The 17,366-nt window shown below is 48.8% G+C and overlaps 2 protein-coding genes across 12 annotated transcripts in view; one reads left to right on the forward strand and one right to left on the reverse strand.

Annotated features, from left to right (window-relative positions):
* On the reverse strand, positions 1–3,770 carry PIGW (phosphatidylinositol glycan anchor biosynthesis class W). Of its 4 annotated transcripts, none has more exons than XM_070393273.1 (2): positions 3,750–3,770; positions 1–1,981 (listed from the first exon to the last, which is right to left on the reverse strand). In XM_070393273.1, exon 2 carries the CDS (start codon positions 1,967–1,969, stop codon positions 461–463), a length of 1,509 nt encoding a protein of 502 aa, XP_070249374.1. In that variant the 5' UTR covers positions 1,970–1,981; positions 3,750–3,770; the 3' UTR covers positions 1–460. The 4 variants fall into 4 exon arrangements, with proteins under 4 accessions (XP_070249374.1, XP_070249372.1, XP_070249371.1 ...); XM_070393271.1 differs by lacking the exon at positions 3,750–3,770 and adding an exon at positions 3,260–3,326; XM_070393270.1 differs by lacking the exon at positions 3,750–3,770 and adding an exon at positions 2,771–3,004.
* Positions 3,476–17,366, forward strand: part of MYO19 (myosin XIX) — a 28,000-nt gene continuing 14,109 nt past the window's right edge. For 3 of the 8 annotated variants that reach the window (XM_070393261.1, XM_070393263.1, XM_070393269.1), the window contains exons 1-10: positions 3,476–3,559; positions 6,155–6,306; positions 9,178–9,316; positions 9,659–9,807; positions 11,216–11,329; positions 14,487–14,619; positions 15,219–15,288; positions 15,853–15,955; positions 16,546–16,642; positions 16,762–16,838. In XM_070393261.1, coding sequence (XP_070249362.1) covers positions 6,295–6,306; positions 9,178–9,316; positions 9,659–9,807; positions 11,216–11,329; positions 14,487–14,619; positions 15,219–15,288; positions 15,853–15,955; positions 16,546–16,642; positions 16,762–16,838 — 894 coding nt within the window. In that variant the 5' untranslated portion in view covers positions 3,476–3,559; positions 6,155–6,294. Of the gene's footprint in view, positions 3,560–4,234; positions 4,441–6,154; positions 6,307–9,177; positions 9,498–9,658; positions 9,808–11,215; positions 11,330–14,317; positions 14,620–15,218; positions 15,289–15,852; positions 15,956–16,545; positions 16,643–16,761; positions 16,839–17,366 lie in introns of those variants that run through there. The other 5 variants (XM_070393262.1, XM_070393264.1, XM_070393266.1 and 2 more) reach the window with 5 other exon arrangements.

Consider the following 17,366-nt stretch of genomic DNA (forward strand, 5'->3'; position numbering starts at 1 on the left):
TTCCACAATTCACACTATGTTTTAATGTAAGGATTATAAAATACATATAATAAAAAATACAGATGGTATAAGGTGATATAAGATAAATTAAAAACTTCCTCCCCACCCTCCAATCTTCCAGTGTCACAACTATAAATACAATAGTTTCTTTAAAATACTGAAATTTAAAAAAAGGACACATATGTAATACCCTTTGTAATACTTTAAGCAATACAAAAAAAAAAATACTAAAATTTAACATTCTAACAAGCCATAAGGCTTTGTTTCTTCTCCATTGGTTTGTTTTACATAGTGTAGAGATACATTAAAATATTAAGCCTCACTACTGTTACAGAAAAGGACTGAAATTCTTAATTTTATAATAAAATATAGTTAACACTAGATTGCCAAAAGCCCATTTTCTTCACATTTACTATTCTCATTAATTCCTCATCACACACACACATCCAACCCCTATTGATCACCAAAATTTTATAGTCTTATCTTGCAAGTGTAGCATATATATAATTAAACAGTTGATAAACATATAAAGATTGAGCACAAAGAAGGCCCACAGGGTACTGCTGTGCAATGTATCTACCAACAGGTTGATTAGGCCAGTTGTTATATTTGACAGCAAGAAAAAAATCAACTGGTTTCTGTTTATAGCTGTGATTAAACAAAGACTGGGTTTCTTTCTTTCAGCTTCAGAGACTAGAGATTCTGAATGCTTTTTATTTGTAGCAGGAGACTGAATAAGTTTCCAAGAACAGGGTACTAGAGCCCCTTGAATTAGAAATTTGGCAAAACTCAAAATTATATCACCCAGTAATAAACTACTAAGAAGGATCAAGCTAGAAGCAACTATCCAAATACAAAAGGCTAAATTGGCCATTCTTCTAGATGCTGCTTCTACATTTACCTGAACTATGTAAAGAGATACAAAGAGGCTAATAGCTAACAGTAGAATACAATACGCTACTTTTATCCAGTCTTTGATATGTGATCTTTTTTTAAGCACGTATGACCCTGTTTGCACACCAGCCATGTGTATTGCCACATACCCCAAGGTAGACATTATTCCTTCTCGGTTGGCATTTAATAAACCAACCCTTGTGCCACTGCCATCAGTGCCATACAAAATTAACCTTTTCAATGGGGTCAAGTCAAGGGCTAGCTGGTATAATACAGTGATGCCAATGGCCACAATCCAGGATTTATGAGGGGGGAAAAAGATCAAAAGCAGCGATGTTACCAATTTCACAACTATTAAGGTAAAGAAAAAGTTCCAATGAACTCCATACTCGGTTAAATGTTCCTGATAGCCTATGGATTTTATAACGATTAATCTTCCTACTCCTAGGAAGACTAATGGCCAAACAGAGTACAATGACTTTGTAAAATGATCAAATCTGGACCCTTCTGTACATTTTCTCCTAATCTCTGGACAAACCATTGCAGTTCCAAAAACAAAGCCTCCTACTCCAAAATCCATTGCTCCTGTCCCATAGAGCTCAGTTTTGGCTAATCTTCTGGGGAAAAGCGGGAAGTCCACAGCCAAAATGGCAACAGCAGTAAAGGCACTGTTAATTACACGGAAACAGGAGATGGCTGGAATGTATTCTGATTCTAGACTAATTTTTAAGAATTTTTCAAGTATTTTCTGGACAGGCATTCTGGCATAGCAAGTTCTCCGGCAGTATATTTGATAGAATAGCCCTGCCCCAAAGATAATTACAGTGAGGTGCTCAAGGTACACAAAGGAAGACAAAATGGTCAAAGTGGTCACCATGGGAACTATTAGGAAAACAAAGTCAATGAAGAATCGAGTTCTCCGGGTATGTGAAGACCACAAGTGCTGTGAGAGAATGATCAGGAGCCCTCTGCACAGGATGCAGAGCACAGGCAAGCACAAGCCCTGGGTAATTTCCAGCACGCTGGTTCCATTGTGGTTACTAACAAAAGCTTCCTTCAGCTGCTTTTGAGACATTTTTTCTTCTTCCTGTTTTCACAAAGAGCAAAGGAATGCATTTGTGGAAAGCAGTGTTCTTGTGCAATTGGCATATATATGTACCTGACTTACTTTTATCTTAAATTTCAGAGTAGAACCTAGGTCTGTCTTGTGACCTCCTCTTCGAAGGATTGTGGGAAGAAGCCTAACACTAATACATGAGGATACGAATGTTACACTAATAGCATGAAATTATTGGTTAAAAAGCTTTAGCTATTTTCAGTATAAGGCAGACTCACAAAAAAGTACATTTGAGATGATAAGAAAAAAATCCCACAGTCGGATAGAAATTCTTATTACAAAACTTGGTCTGTCGTGAAGATTATGTAATGAAAATTGAGTACACATAACTAATGGCTATAAGTTAGATCAGACAGAAGGGAAGGGCAGGGGCAGAGAAGGCATTCAAGTACACCTGGGAGCTGGGGCCTTGGTTTTTGTTCAGAGCCTCCAGGACACACATCTGAGTCTCTCAGTGGCCTCTTGAGCCCCAGGCTGCTCCTTTTATTTACAGGTGCCGAATTTCACGTTAGATATACGTTAGGCAGAATGGAGGCTAAGCGGGGGAGGGCTGTATAGTACAGCACATACTGGGGTTGTTTTATAAAACGCCTCTCGGCCACACATCAATGTCTGAAAAGTGGCACATGCGAACACATTTGTTGGTCCGACAAGAACGATGTAGAATAAATGAATTCATGACGGGCTAAGCCGGTAACAAACCGATCGGCTGGCTTAAAACTACAAGTCCTTTTCCACCACCGCATCGGGCCCGTATACCTCCCGTGCTCGGTGCTCCGGTTGGTCTCGGTGCTCCCGGGACGGAGGCCGTCTACGTGGGTCAGGCCGCCCGCTTCCCCCGGCCCCGAGGGGGCAAAGCGGCGGAACGGGCAGCTTCCGCCTCCCGAGCCGCGCTTCCGGCCGGCCCGATTGGGGGAGATTGCGCTTCCGGGCCGGCGAATTCCGCGCGCATCCGGTCCTGGGTGGTGCTGGTTTCCTCGCCAGCTCCGGCATGGGGTGCCCGGCCAAGGGGTGCCCGGGCCGTGGCTGTAGCCGGCCCGTCCGAGGAGCCGGAGCGGAAAAGGCGCACCGGGCGCCGCAGCACCGCTCAGACCGCGGCGCGGCCCGTCAGGGTGATGGGTCGGAGGCCCCGGCGAACATTGGGTCGTGACGGCCCCTCCCAGCCCGGCGAGGGCCCCGAGACCAGGACGCCCTGCCTCCCGCGCCGCTCCCGCCAGGACCCGAGCCTCCCCTTCACTCCAGTCATACCCAGACTCTCAAAACGTCCTGTCCCAGGAGGAGCCCCCAGCTCCGCGTCCCGGCATCGCGATCAGGCCACGTGCGCCCCGCGCCGCGTGTGCGCGCCCCGCCCCGGGGGAGGAGCCAGCCGCCGGCCGGCCACTTAGCGGAGCGGCTGCGGCGGGTGCGAGCCCGCGGTCTCGGCTTTCTCTCGGGTTCGCCCCCGCCCCTCCTCTTCCCTCCGCTCCTCGGGCTCTTCCCGCCGCCCCACCCGGCCCGCCCGATTTTCCAGCCGGGCCGGCGGGGCCGCACGCTCAGGCCGTGGGATCGGTGAGTGCCACCCCAGCCCCGGTCTGAAGCCCTTCCGTGACCCCCAAGGGGCGGGGAAGCCGGTTTGCCCCTGGAGCGCTGAGGCAGGAGTGGACATCTCCCCTTTCCAAAGCGCCTTTTCCCTGCCCTTTCCCTTTCCCTTTTGACCCTCTCGTACCCCAAGGGAAGGTAGCCTGGATCCTGCCCTTACCAGGAACTTCTGTGAACAAGGACCTCTCATGGTCACCTTCCACCTTGCCAGCAACGGGCGACCCTCAGTGGGGGGTAGGGGGAAGCCCCGGTTGGCAGGCTGGGTCCCCGCCCCTGCTCCTCTCCAGAGGGACCTGGGAGGGGGCGCTGGCCCCGGGAGGCGTCGGGGCAGCCGCGCCCTTGGCTGGGGTCACGTCCACCTTCCCGGGAAGGACATACTCTCCCCGTGCCAGGTGCTTAAGGAGCGGCATCCCAGCCTGGGCCCGGCGGGCCCTTTGCCAGGATCGGGAGCCCCCGGTTCCCGCCGGGAACCTCAGGGCGGGGCTGGCTAGGCTACCAGGACCCTCACCCGGCTTTTCTATTCTGCCCTCCAAGCCGAGGAGAACCTGAGGCTGGGGAGGAGGAGGAGCTGGTGATCAGGTTGCCGCCTGCCTTGCCTTGACTTGGTGTTTCATCTATTCATTACCGGCTCCCTCCTGCCCGCAGTGGTCACACCCTTTCCAGAACTGCTTGGCTGGTAACCACGAAGCCGAGTGGGAGCAAGAGCGGGGCGGACTGGAGAAAACCGCTCTAACCTGACTTAACTCTGGCTGGGAGCTGACACTGCACATAATAACCAACATTTGCAAAGAGCTCTCACGGATTCCACTAGCGGCAGCCCATTTGATCCTGAACTCTATCTACACTGTGAGGTCTGGGCGTTAGTATTCCTTTTTGCAAACGACAGGGGTGAGGGGTGGGGCTGCAAATCTGGGTCAGTGTGATGTGGAGGGTGAAGACACTGGGAGACAGAAAAGCCTACTGCTCTATCCTCTCCACTAGACGGAAATATCCTTTTTTAGCATAGCCAGTAGTTGGTGGGAGGCTAAAGTCAACCAGATACTCCAGGAAGAGAAATCAGAGCTCAGTCATTCACTGGTAAGTCACATCACCTTCCTGGTCCACTCTGATTCCTCATCTTGCAAATGGAGATAGTAAAATCTACCTGGCAAGGAGTGGTTGTGGAGGTTGCAAATGAGGATATAAAGCTTACAGAGCTCTAGTGATATGCATCTGAGGGGCTTTGGGTTCTAACCCACACACAACCTCTCGTGCTTCGCCTCTGGTCCTCTAAGATGAACTTCCAGTCGAGGGAGTTTTGTTCTCCTTGAGTTTCTGGAGCCTCTGCATAGCTGTCCTTTGGATGGGATACAGTCAGTGTCCAGGGTGAATGTAGAATGTGTCTAACAGGCCAGATGCTCTTCTCTGCCTGAATGTTCCCATGGAAGTTCCTATTCCTGTTCTTTCAAAGGCTAGATGTACTCAGAACCTTAAGAAAGTCTCCACCCAATTAAAAAAAAAAGAAAGTCTCCCCTCCTGGCCAGGGTGGCTCAGTAATTGAGCATCAACCTATGAACCAAGAAGTCACGGTTCAATTCCTGGTCAGGGCACATGCCCGGGTTGGGCTGTGGGCTCCATCCCCATTGTGGCACATGCAGGAGGCAGCCAATCAATGATTCTCTCATCATTGATGTTTCTATCGCTCTCTCCCTCTCCCTTTCCCTTCCTCTCCGAAATCAATTTTTAAAAAAAATTTTTTTTCTTAAAAAAAGAAACTCTCCCCCAAGGTTAATCCATTTCAGACACCTCTCATCATGCTTTGCTGGGGCAGTGTGCGGCCTAGGAAATTCTGAGTCTGAGGGTCACTTACAGTTTTACAGAAATTGGCCTAAGCCCAACTCACAACACCCCTCTCAGATGGGCTCCCATCCTCTGAAATTCTCATTTTGAAGTTGACACTGGAGTATTCCACCTGATTAGTGGCCCCAAATATTGCTAATTGTACTAACAATGTTTCCCTTCTGAGTGCATATTCAGATTTGTGTTTTGTGGGTTGCTTTCAATCCATGACCTCATTGACCTTCACAGCCACTCCTTGTGAGGTAGATTTTACTATCTCCATTTGCAAGATGAGGAATCAGAGTGGACCAGGAAGGTGATGTGACTTACCAGTGAATGACTGAGCTCTGATTTCTCTTCCTGGAGTATCTGGTTGACTTTAGCCTCCCACCCCACCAACTACTGGCTATGCTAAGAAAGGACATTTCTGTCTAGTAGAGAGGAGAGAGCAGAAGACGTCTCTGTGTCCGAGTGTCTTCACCCTCCACATCACACTGACCCATATTTGCAGCCCCACCCCTAACCCGGTAGTAAAATTAGCCCCGGAGGAGCCCAGGGAGCCTCCAGAAGCTCTTGTAAAAGTTTCCCCTGCTCCCTACTTGGCAGGGAACAGAAGAGACTTCCTTTCTGCCCAGGCTCGCTCTGGTTCTCATTTTGGTTCCTCTGCTCAGTTCGGGGAGCGGGAGTGAATCACTCTAAAGAAGCCTTCACCTGTGTGTGGCCCTTGTCTTCTCTCTCGTGCCATAGGCTCTGGAATGACTCATCTCAGATTCTTCCAGAACTGAGCCCTTTGCTGGACCCATGCCCGAGCCTGTGTCCTCATGACTAGGTGGATTGCACTCCTTGTGCCTGTAACCCAGAACTCTGGCTGACCACACTGAAGCAGGATGCTCCAGCAGGTAAAACCTCACCCTCAGATAACTCAGGCCCCAAAGCACCTGAAGCACCTTTGCATCTTTTACTTGTCTGAATGTGGTTTCACTACCCTGTCCGGGAAGGAAGAAAACGACCCCTTAAAGGTCTTTTCTCACTTCAGGAAGTTATTCCAGTGCCTTTCACCTGTTGTTAAGTTCTTCCTGATACTTAATTTGAATCTCCCCTGTTGTAGCTGATAGCTCTTTTCCTTGGTGTGGTTAAGGAAGTGGTTCTCAATCTTGGCTGCACATTAAAATCACCTGGGAATCTTTTTAAAATCCTGATTTCTGGGCCTCATCCTCTGGAAATTCTGTTTCTTTGTTACTAATGTTGTGGCCCCACCCCATAACAAAGAAACAGAATTTCCGGAGGATGAGGCCCAGAAATCAGGATTTTAAAAAGATTCCCAGGTGATTCTAATGTGCAGCCAAGGTTGAAGGTCACCAAAGTGCCCTCAGGATTCCCTTAATCCCACTGGGTTAAGGGAATCCTGAGGGCACTTTGGTGACCTTCAAGCCTGAACCAGTGAGGAATTCCTGAGAGATGTCACTGCCAGCTGGAATTGTTGAGGCACAGTGGAAGCCTGGGGCTTCCAAAAGGAGGTGAAGCTGAGAGATGTCCCTGAAGATGTCTCCTTGAAGCTGGGCCTTAAAGAATAAGTAGGGCCTGGCCAGTGTGGCTAAGTGGTTGAGCATCGACCTATGAACCAGGAGGTCACAGTTCAATTCCTGGTCAGGGCACATGCTCAGGCTTCGGGCTCAATCTCCAATGTGGGGTGTGCTGGAGGCAGCCGATCAATGATTCTCTCTCATCATTGATGTTTCTATCTCTCTCTCCCTCTCTGAAATCAATAAAAAAAAAAATTTAAAAAAAAGAATAAGTAAGAATTAGCCAAGTAGAGAAGGAAAATAAGCGGTCCAAACAAAGAGGTCAGTCTGTGCAAAAGTGTGGGAGAAGATGACCTATGTGGAAATAGAGAAGGATTCTGATGAATGGATCACAGGGCACATGGGGGTTTGCTATTGGATCTCTGCCACTCAGAAAAGGCTACTATGGCCCCCAAAGCAGAGGGATTTCCAGGGATCTAGCCATGCTCTGACCTCAGCACTTACTCTGGAGGCCAAGACACTGCCTTGTGCATCATGGTGGACCCAAGTTCAGAGAAGAGGCAATATCTTTGTTGCCCTAGCAGGTTAGGCTCAGAGAATAGAGCGTCAGCCTGCGGACTGCAGAGTCTTGGGTTCGATTCTGGTCAAGGGCACATGCCCGGGTTGCAGGAGGCAGCCGATCAATAACCTCTCTCATCATTGATGTTTCTCTCTCTCTCCCTCTCCCTTCCTCTCTGAAATCAATAAAAAATATCTTTAGAAAAGATACTTGTCGCCGAAACCGGTTTGGCTCAGTGGATAGAGCGTCGGCCTGCGGACTGAAAGGTCCCGGGTTCGATTCCGGTCAAGGGCATGTACCTGGGTTGCGGGCACATCCCCAGTGGGAGATGTGCAGGAGGCAGCTGATCGATGTTTCTAACTCTCTATCTCTCTCCCTTCCTCTCTGTAAAAAATCAATAAAATATATTTAAAAAAAAAAAAAAAAAAAGAAAAGATACTTGTCATTGGGCCTCTCAAATGACACCTGCCACCTGGGCTTGAGGGATTTGAACTTGTAGGGCTCACTAGTCTCATGGAAAACCACACAGGTCATATCACAGATCCTTTCCTCCAAAAGCAGATTTCAGCCAGGTTACTGTCTTCTCCCCACCCCATCTTCCCTACATCCCCCAGAGAGGAAAGAGGAGAAATGGGGAGAAGAAACATGTGGCAAATGTTGGCATCATGCATCGGAAAGGGAGAAGGAGAAAGGGCCTGTTCCCTCGACTTCTGAGCCTCTTAAGTAGACCCAGGGCACAGGAAACTAGTTGTGTAATTAACCAGATTAATTAAGCCCCAAGAGGCAGGTGATGAAGGCATGGCGCTACCTCACAGCTGATTTTTCATCTCAAATTGAATGGTTTCTTTAACACGTTAAGTGCCATGTCAGTCACCGGTGACTGACGCTATACTTTCCGTCTGGACCCGTCACTCACTGGTGCTGCCAGCATATCGGTGAAATTGGATATCGCAGGCTAAACGGAAAGGAAGACAAAGCAGGCTTGGCGCTAAACGTGTTTTTAAAAAAAAGGCCCAAAGCATGGTTCTTTTCCTTTATGATACTCCTATAGCAGCCCCCCACTGTGACCCCCAACCCTGCCAGGCCCAGTAAGACTAGTAGCTGGCCAGCCTGGAAGCTGGAGCTCATGGCATAGGAGACAGGATAGCATTTATTGATTTATCCAGTATTCACTATGTGCCAAGGACTAAGTGCTCTTTATATTGCTTCTTGTTTTTCTTCCCAATAGCCCTGTGAACAGGCTTTATTTTCTTTTATTTACAAAAAAACACCTGTAGCCGTAGCCAGTTTGGCTCAGTGGATAGAGTGTCGGCCTGCGGACTGAAAGGTCCCAGGTTCGATTCCGGTCAAGGGCATGTACCTGGGTTGCAGGCACATCCCCAGTGGGGGGTGTGCAGGAGGCAGCTGATCGATGTTTCTCTCTCATCGATGTTTCTAACTCTCTATCCCTCTCCCTTCCTCTCTGTAAAAAAATCAATAAAATATTTTTAAAACAAAACAAAACCTGTGGCTCAGAGAGGTTAAGTCACTTACCCAGGCTCACTCGCCTAATAAGTGGTAGGACTGAAATTTGAACCCACCAGACTATGATACTGGAAGCCAATTCTCTCTCCACTGCACAGTCCTACCCCTACAGAGCTGCCAGCTGGTCTGAGTCACAGCTCTCCTGGCCCTGTTATACCCTCCAGGTGAATGGCCATAGTTCAGGCCCTGATGCCCACGGTGGGAAAGCCCTCAGAGAAGACCTGCAGGAGTTCCTAGGCCAGGAGGCCCCGCTGCACCTGCTGGATGACCTCACCAAGGTGAACCCTGTGACGCTGGAGACAGGTATGGGCCTCCCTCTCCTCAAGAGTGCCGTCTCCAAGAGCGTGGCGCTTTGGTGTAGGTATTCAGCACAGCTTCTCCTGGCCAGACAAGGCAGGCAGGACTCCGGATCTGGAGCCAGATACGCTGCTTCAGACCTGCCTGGCAATTGCATCTGGGCTCCCCAGCACCAACTTTGCTCCAGGTTTGGCGTTCATCTTAATTAGATCTTGTACCTATTCATTAGGGAGCTGCTGGAATCTAATGGCTCTTGGCTGAGTGCAGAGGGAGTGCTGTTAGGCAGATGTTTGTGTATGCTAGTGTCTACATTTAAGCCAGAGTTTGCTAAAAGTACCTCTGCCTCAGTCCTGAGGTGTTTGCAGGCCCGGTACATGGCAGACACATTCTACACCAATGCTGGCTGCACCCTGGTGGCTCTGAACCCCTTCAAGCCTGTCCCTCAGCTCTACTCGCCAGATCTGATGAAAGAGTACCATGCTGCTCCTCAGCCCCAGGTAAGACTCAGCCACTTCCTGGGCCTCAGGACTCCCCTACCTCCCCTTAGGCCTCCTTGCAGTGTCCCTGTCCTTATCCATCTATGCATCGGCCATGCTGGTGCAACAGCCCTGCCCATCAGGAGCTTGAGGAATTTTGGGCACATGACAGTGGTGAAGAATGAGAGGTAAATACTTGTTTAACTGAGTTTGGATCACAAAATAGGGACATAGGGCAAAGTATTTTTTTTTCTTATTTATGAGTTTATTAATAGGAAAGGATTTACAAAGATATGTTTGTGTATTTAACAAACCACTGTTTGGGAAAAAGATAAAATTAATGTGCTAAGGATTACCCTAGAAAATTCAGTGCATGTTCATCTCTACTGAGAGGAATACATTCTTATGGGGGCGGGGGAAGTGCAGGCAGGGAGTAAACTAGCTGGTGTCAAAGTGCATCATGTGTTCAGGGAAAGGCAAGAGCAGACTTGCTGGCAGGAAGGGGCTCTTGGGGAGAGAGGCAGTAGATGAGGTAGGAAGAGGCTGAGATAAATAGGAAGGTTCTGAGTCATCACAGCAGGCAGAGTCCACAGAGCTGCTTCCAGGAGTGGAGGTGGACTGAATGGTGCCCACTGGGGGGAGAATTACCCTGGAAGCTGGGGGAGTTGCGTTGAGGAAGGTGAGACAAGTGGCAGGGAGAACAGTTGAAGACTTTGTAATAGTCCAGGTGAGAAGTGACTGGGGCAGAAGCTGATGGAGAGAGGGACAGCTCTGACACCATCCAGAACTGTGCCTTCTCCTTCAGGAAGCTGTGGGTAAGCAATCATTGTGGGGTGGAATCATGTGAGGTCTGTCCTGAGAGCCCGTATCTCACTGACCACCTGCCTCCTAAGGGCAAAAGCCATGTCATGGTGCCCTCTGCTTTCCCAGTGCCCACCTTGATACCTGGCACATTGAGGACAATTAATGTTTGGTGATGGGAAGGAGAACAGTGGCCTTGGGATGCTAATCAGATGGTTTCACTTACTTGCTGAGTGGCCTTGGGAAGGTTATTTAACCCCTCTGAACCTCAGATTTCTCATCTATAAAAGAGGACTAGCTATCCATCTAACACAGACTTCTTAGCAGTAACTTGAAAGAAAATTCTTTGCAAACTGCAAAGTACAGTAACAAAATAATACAGAACAGAATAAGACTTTTAAGATAAAATGGGATAAAGTATTCAAGGCTAGCTCTGCTTCCAGACTGAGAGAAGATGAGTGGGTAAAGCCACCAGGGGGGTCCCACAGTTGGGCCTAACACTGTTACATCCAGGACATTTTTCTAGAGGAAGCCTCTTGGCACTGCTGTTGGCAGGCTCCCCATCTCAGCCATCATTAGATCGCATTCCTTGAAGACACACATGACCTTTCGCTCCTTGATGTTTCAGAAACTGAAGCCCCACATCTTCACTGTGGGTGAACAGACCTACAGGAATGTCAAGAGCCTGATTCAGCCAGTCAACCAGTCCATTGTTGTCAGTGGAGAGAGTGGTGCTGGAAAGGTAGGAGGGCCTCTTTCCCATCCTGTCCACCTCATGACGGGCTGGGTGGGCAGAGAGGGAGGGGGGCGTTTCTCGTGGAGCCGTTTGCTGCCTCGTCATTCCCGGACAGGCTGGCTTTACCAGGGAGTGTGTAGCGGTGGGCAGGAAAGGAAGTCAAGAGACAGGATTCTAGTCCAGGCTCTTCCACCAGCTCTGATGTAACTCTAGGTGAGATACTTTCCTCCTAGGGCCTAGGACCTAGGCCTTCATTTCCTCATCATAGGTCTCTCCCATCTCTGACACTGATGGAAACAAAAGATAGCTATTGGGGATTCCAGCATAGTGGTTCAGAGCACATCAGAAAGATATTTCAATTCTGTAAACCTGTTCTTTCACCTATAAAATGGCAAGGAAAGGAGGACCAACACCCAACTCATGGGACTTCTCTGAGAGTTAAATGAACCAGTGCACATAGACACTGAAGGTAGCTGGGATTACTTATGGGAAAGGGTTCATTGAAGTAGCCCACTTGCATCCTCTGTGTTGTCCATGATGGCAAGGGCAGTGCCTTGGGCCAGAAGCTCCTGGTGAGTCACGTAGCTCCCTGGGGAGCAGAACCACAATAGGTGAGACCGAATGTTGCACAAGAATGGGTGAGGAGTTGCATAGCTGGTCAGAGGAGGATACTGGTCCAGGCCTCACCCTCCTGGCAAGCCTCATGCAACCACCCATCCTTTCCACCAAACTTCTCAAGGGATTCTTTGGACCATAAACCCCCTCTGTCTACACTCACACATGAGGGAATTGCTGAGTACTGAGTACTTGCCAGATTCTAGGCCCTGGGCTCACCGCTGAGGAGTGGCAGGGGGAGGAACAGAGATGCAACTGGCTTTCAGGGAGCTCTTAGTCCACTGGGAAAGATAGACAAGGAAACAGATGAAGGCAGTAAGCTGCAGGGATGAGGACTTGGACTTGGGTGGGGAGGAGATCTTTGACAGTTGTATCAAGGTGGCCAGTGCAATGACAGATGTCCAGCTCCTGACAAAGCCCACTGTCCCTCTGGGGAGCTGCAGCTGGACCTGGCTGGAGACTCATGCAACCAGAGCTCAGTAACCCATTACTGAGCAGCTGCTGTGGTCATGAGCTGGGCCTGGTAGACTTATTTTTAAATAACATAGTTGCATAGTTCAAAAATCAGGCAATACTGCAAGGCTTACAAAGAAAAAAAACAACCCTGCCCCATATTTCTCAACCCCCTGGCTACTTTCACATCTTATAGCAGTGTATCTGGGTGTTTCTATCATGTTTCTAACCAGCATGATATTGTTCGTGACTGATTTTTTTCAGTTTTGGACCTAATCTTTTCATTTCCTACTTTGATGAGGATTTAGTCTTATTTCCCTGCCCCCAAACACATATGTAATTTTATCATGATTTCTAATTAAGTTAATAGGCAGTATTTATATTATAACCATGTAATCTATAATTATATTTCCTTGTCTAGTTTTTACTCTCCCTCATATGATTACCCCAGTTTTCTATTTGTTTAGTTTCTACATGCCTTTCAAATTATTACCAAACTTATCACCAAAGCTTTTCCAGCTTGTTCAACTGGCAAGTACATCTGGTTCTTTTTTTTTTCTTCGAGGTGCCCTTCCCAGAGCTCTCAGATCTGCTCCCATCTGGCCTGGTGGCTGCCTGGGGCTACTGCCATGCAGCTATTACCTGGGGGCTCTCTGCCTCACTCTGGGGGTCAGATTGCTGTGTCCATGATAATCCCCCTTGCTGGGATCCACGGCTTCCCTTCCTCCTCTACTGCTTTGTATTTATGGAGCACATTCTTTAGTAGCTTCCTGGAAAAGGCAGTAAATGAAGGGCAAATTTTTGAGTTGTACATCTGAAAATGTTTATATTGCCTCAAATTGGATGTGTTGGCTGGGTTTTATAATTTCAGGTTAGAAATAATTTTCTTTCCAAATTTAGAAGTTTTTCTTTATATATTGAGTCTTGCTTTTGAAAGTCCTAGTCCATAAATTGTGATTTTACTTTCCAAAACCTGTAGGTATTAAAACTCACAGTGGTATATCTTGGCATGGTCTTTTTCTTTTTCTTTTTTTTTTTTTTTTTTTTACTCTCTATGCTGGATACTTTGTGTGGGTCTTTTAACTTGGAAACTCATGTTTTTCGTTTAGGGAAATATTTTTGTAGTCTATCTAATAATTTACTCCCCTCCATTTTCTCTTTCTGGAGCTCCTATTAGTAAGTTTGATTAATTGTTTAATAGTCTTTTTTTTTTTTCACCTAATCTTCCATCTCTTAACGTTTCGTTCTGTCTTCTGGAAGATATTTCCTACTTTATCTTTCCAAAATTTGTTTTCCCTGTTTTTAATAACTTTCAATTCTTTTGAATTTTTGTTCAAAATTTTAATTCTAAAAACACTTTCTTGTTCTCTATTATTTTCCCCCCAGTATCTTGGTCTTTTCATAGGTTCAATATCTTCTCCTATTGTTGAAAATATTTCATAATTTTTACTTGCCTTCTGCTCCTTACATTGACTGTTTCCTTCTAGTTCCTTTTCCTTCATTTGTTTTTATATTTGTCATTCATGTAAAGGAAGTTTACCAAATAGTTATTGATCCTCAAATATCTGTTCATACTTAAGATACAGTAGCCTGCCCTAACCGGTTTGGCTCAGTGGATAGAGCATCGGCCTGCGGACTGAAGGGTCCCAGGTTTGAGTCCGGTCAAGGGCATGTACCTTGGTTGCGGGTATATCCCCAGTTAGGGGGTGTGCAGGAGGCAGCTGATCGATGTTTCTCTCTCATCAATGTTTCTAACTCTCTATCCCTCTCCCTTCCTCTCTGTAAAAAATCAACAAAATGTATTTTTTTAAAAAAAGATACAGTAGCCTGCTCAGGTCAGGGTGTGTTGTCCCATCTTTGCCCCAGGCCCCCTTCTTTTTCTTAAATGCATCCTCTGGAGCTAGAAGCAAGCACTCCCCATTTCACAGAGAGGGGGAAGTGCTTTGCCCAAGGACACAGTTGAATTCAGCATTCACCCATTCGGTTAGCACCTTGCTTGGTGGAGGAGATGGTGCTAGTGGGCACCGTTCCCTCAGGCAGGCTCAGAGGTGGGAGGGAACTTGAGCAGGGCTCCCACAGGCTGTTTCTGCCGTAGACATGGACTTCCCGTTGCCTGATGAAGTTCTATGCTGTGGTGGCTGCCTCACCTACATCCTGGGAGAGCCACAAGATTGCAGAGAGGATCGAGCAGCGCATCTTGAACTCCAACCCTGTCATGGAAGCTTTTGGTAAGCTCGGTGTCCTCTGTCCCATGTCCTCTGGGATTTGCCACCTTCCAGGGAGAGGAAAGTGAAACCCTCCCTGTGGGGGTTGGAGGATGAGTGTATCATTCACTGCCTTGGGCTCCCAATCTCCTCCAGGTACCCTGAGCCTCTTTCCAGCAGAGATGCTGTCACTCAGCCATCTCCTCCTCGAGCAGATGTAACAGTGGTGCTGGAGAGGATCCTATGGCTCCTCTGGTCTAAATCCTGATGGTTCAGAGGAGAGGGGAACTGGTCTAAGGATGTACAACAGTTAGTGTCCATGTTGGGACTCTAGATGTTGTGCCTACTGTCTAACTCAATAGTGACAGCTTGTTGTTTTTTATTCTTTCCCTTCAAAGAAGACAGTCCCTGGCTGCCTAGGCTTGCTCATTTCAGTTCATTGCCAGGAAGTCCTTCTAACTCCCAAGTCACACTTGCTTAGTCCTGTCCCCTGTGACATGGAAACCAAAAAGGGGCCTTTAGATGACTTGATAGAGACATGGCCCCAGCAGACTGCAGCCACATTGGCCCATGAGGACTCTGTGAACATAGGGGAGCGGTATAAACAGAGGTGTGATCTGTAGGGAATGCGTGCACGCTGAGGAATAACAACAGCAGTCGCTTTGGGAAGTTCATCCAGCTCCAAATGAACAGGTAATTGCTGCTGCCGCCACTGCCCTGGCTGATGGGAGGACGGGGGCAGGGAGTCTGCAAGTGGCTGGAGTAGTCTCTAGCCTGGGCCACCCCTGTGGGCAGAACCCTGCTCCTCCTGGCATGCATGTGTATGGGACTTATTAGGATCAGTGAACCCTGAGGGTGACCTCTGAATCTAGAGAACTATAGCTGCTGCAGCCGTGGGGAACCTGGGCAGCATGCTTGTCACAGCCTGTGTGTTCCTCCTGGCTTTTACCCTTGCTTGAGGACTTAGAGTTAAACAGCCACTTCTGTGGCCACAGCCCTGAGCTTGAAGCTGGCGGGGCTTCTGCTCCTGCCTTGGGATGGGGCATAATGACTTACAGAGGCCTTGGCTCTGCCCACCTGAGCTGGTTGCAGGGGAATGTCCCGTACCACTCAAGGGCCTGCTGAGTAGTCCCTCGTCCCATGACCCCCATTGGCGAAGTGGAAGAGCCTGGTTGGGAAGTGGGGTTGCAGTCTGGCAAACAGTAAATGCCTATGGAATGAATGGGTAACTAATGGGCTCTGGTCTGCTTGTGCCAGGGCCCATCAGATGACTGGAGCTGCAGTCCAGACCTACCTCCTAGAGAAAACTCGCGTCGCCTGCCAGGCCTCTAATGAGAGGAACTTCCACATCTTCTACCAGGTCTGTGCCAGGGGGGCCCACAGCTGCCCAGATGCAGGGTGGAGATGGCCTGTGACTCTTAGCCCCTCCTTCTGCCCCCTGCCTGCCTCTTTAATCGGCTTCCAGTGGTGCCACCACTTATTCCAGCAAACTTTATGCAACACTGCCTCACACTGGACCCAAGCTTCTGGGATGGTTTGGATGGGATGTGTGTTACCTCCTCTGTCAGACCAGACTGTGCCGGGGACTCTCCTTAGAATGGCACTGTTTCCTCCAAACAGAACGAGGACTTCCCCAGAGCTGTGCCTCTTTCATCAGACGGGTGGTCCCCCAAAGCATGGATAGTGTGTCCCCGGCTCTCAGGTTGAGCCTGGGGCCGCCCCAGAGAGGAGTTGTGCCTTCCTCAAACACAGGCCTCCTCAGACGGTGTTTGGCACCGGGTTGCAGACATGAAAACTGGTTGCTGCTGCTTTTGCCCTGTGCCTACCCTGGGTGCTCTACAGTCTTGTGATGTCACTGCCATCTCTCACTCCTTTTATCTCGACCCCAGGCCTATATAGGCCTGGGCTTCCCTCGCACCCCCAGCTCAGCAACCTGTCCCCCTCCCACAGATCTGCAAAGGAGCCAGTGCAGACGAGAGGCTCCGGTGGCACCTCCCCGAGGGAGCCGCCTTCTCCTGGCTGCCCAACCCAGAGAGGACCTTGGAAGGTAGGGGGAGCCTTACCCAGCACCCACCCCCCTCTGCTCACAGCCTGCCTCTCTCACCCCTCACTGCCCCTGCTGACCTCTGGTCCTGACACTGGGCTGTGACTTGGGTTTCTTTTCAGAGGATTGTTTTGAGGTGACCAGAGAGGCCATGCTTCATCTTGGCATCGACACCCTCACCCAGAACAACATCTTTAAGGTCAGAAGGAAAGCCTTGGCACTTACATTTGACAGAGGTCACTGGAAGCCTCCTCTGAACCTGCGTCTTCCTGAGAATCTGAGACTTTGGGCCCCGCCTTGCAGTCTCCAAGAAGTGGACCGCTCCTCTGTGCCACTGAACCTGGACACGGTGTCAGGCTGGGAGGGGCGTGGAGCACATAGTTCTGTATATAAAACAGCACCGAGAGCGTTAGAGCTCAGAGGGCAAGGAGCCTGGGTCAGCTTTTACTGCAGTAGTCAGAGTAGGGAAATCATGCTGCCACGTTTGCCCAGGGCAGCTAATGGGCTCTGGTGTGTAGGAATTTTAAAATCATGTTTACACCCTTTAGCTCACTGGGTTTTTCAACAGGCCTGTGTATAGGGAGTTATTCCTACTTTATGCTTGAGAAGACTAGAGAGGTAAAGTGACCTGCCCAAGGTCAGACACCACGGATACAGATAGACTTGCACCATGCGGACTAAGTCCAATTCCCACCTTCTTTCCCCTCCTCTCCGGACATGCTGACCC

Source organism: Myotis yumanensis, unplaced genomic scaffold (genome assembly GCF_028538775.1).
Source record: "Myotis yumanensis isolate MYYU_CA2020_CCGP unplaced genomic scaffold, mMyoYum1.0.hap1 SCAF_16, whole genome shotgun sequence".
NCBI classification, from domain to species: Eukaryota; Metazoa; Chordata; class Mammalia; order Chiroptera; family Vespertilionidae; genus Myotis; species Myotis yumanensis.

Bases quoted from the DNA above. Each gene is read 5' to 3' on its own strand.
- PIGW (XM_070393270.1), bottom strand. From the start codon at position 3,004: ATGCCGGAGCTGGCGAGGAAACCAGCACCACCCAGGACCGGATGCGCG. The intron at 1,982-2,770 runs GTATACGGGCCC...TTGTGAAAACAG, and splicing joins CGGAGCACCGAGCACGGGAG to GAAGAAGAAAAAATGTCTCA.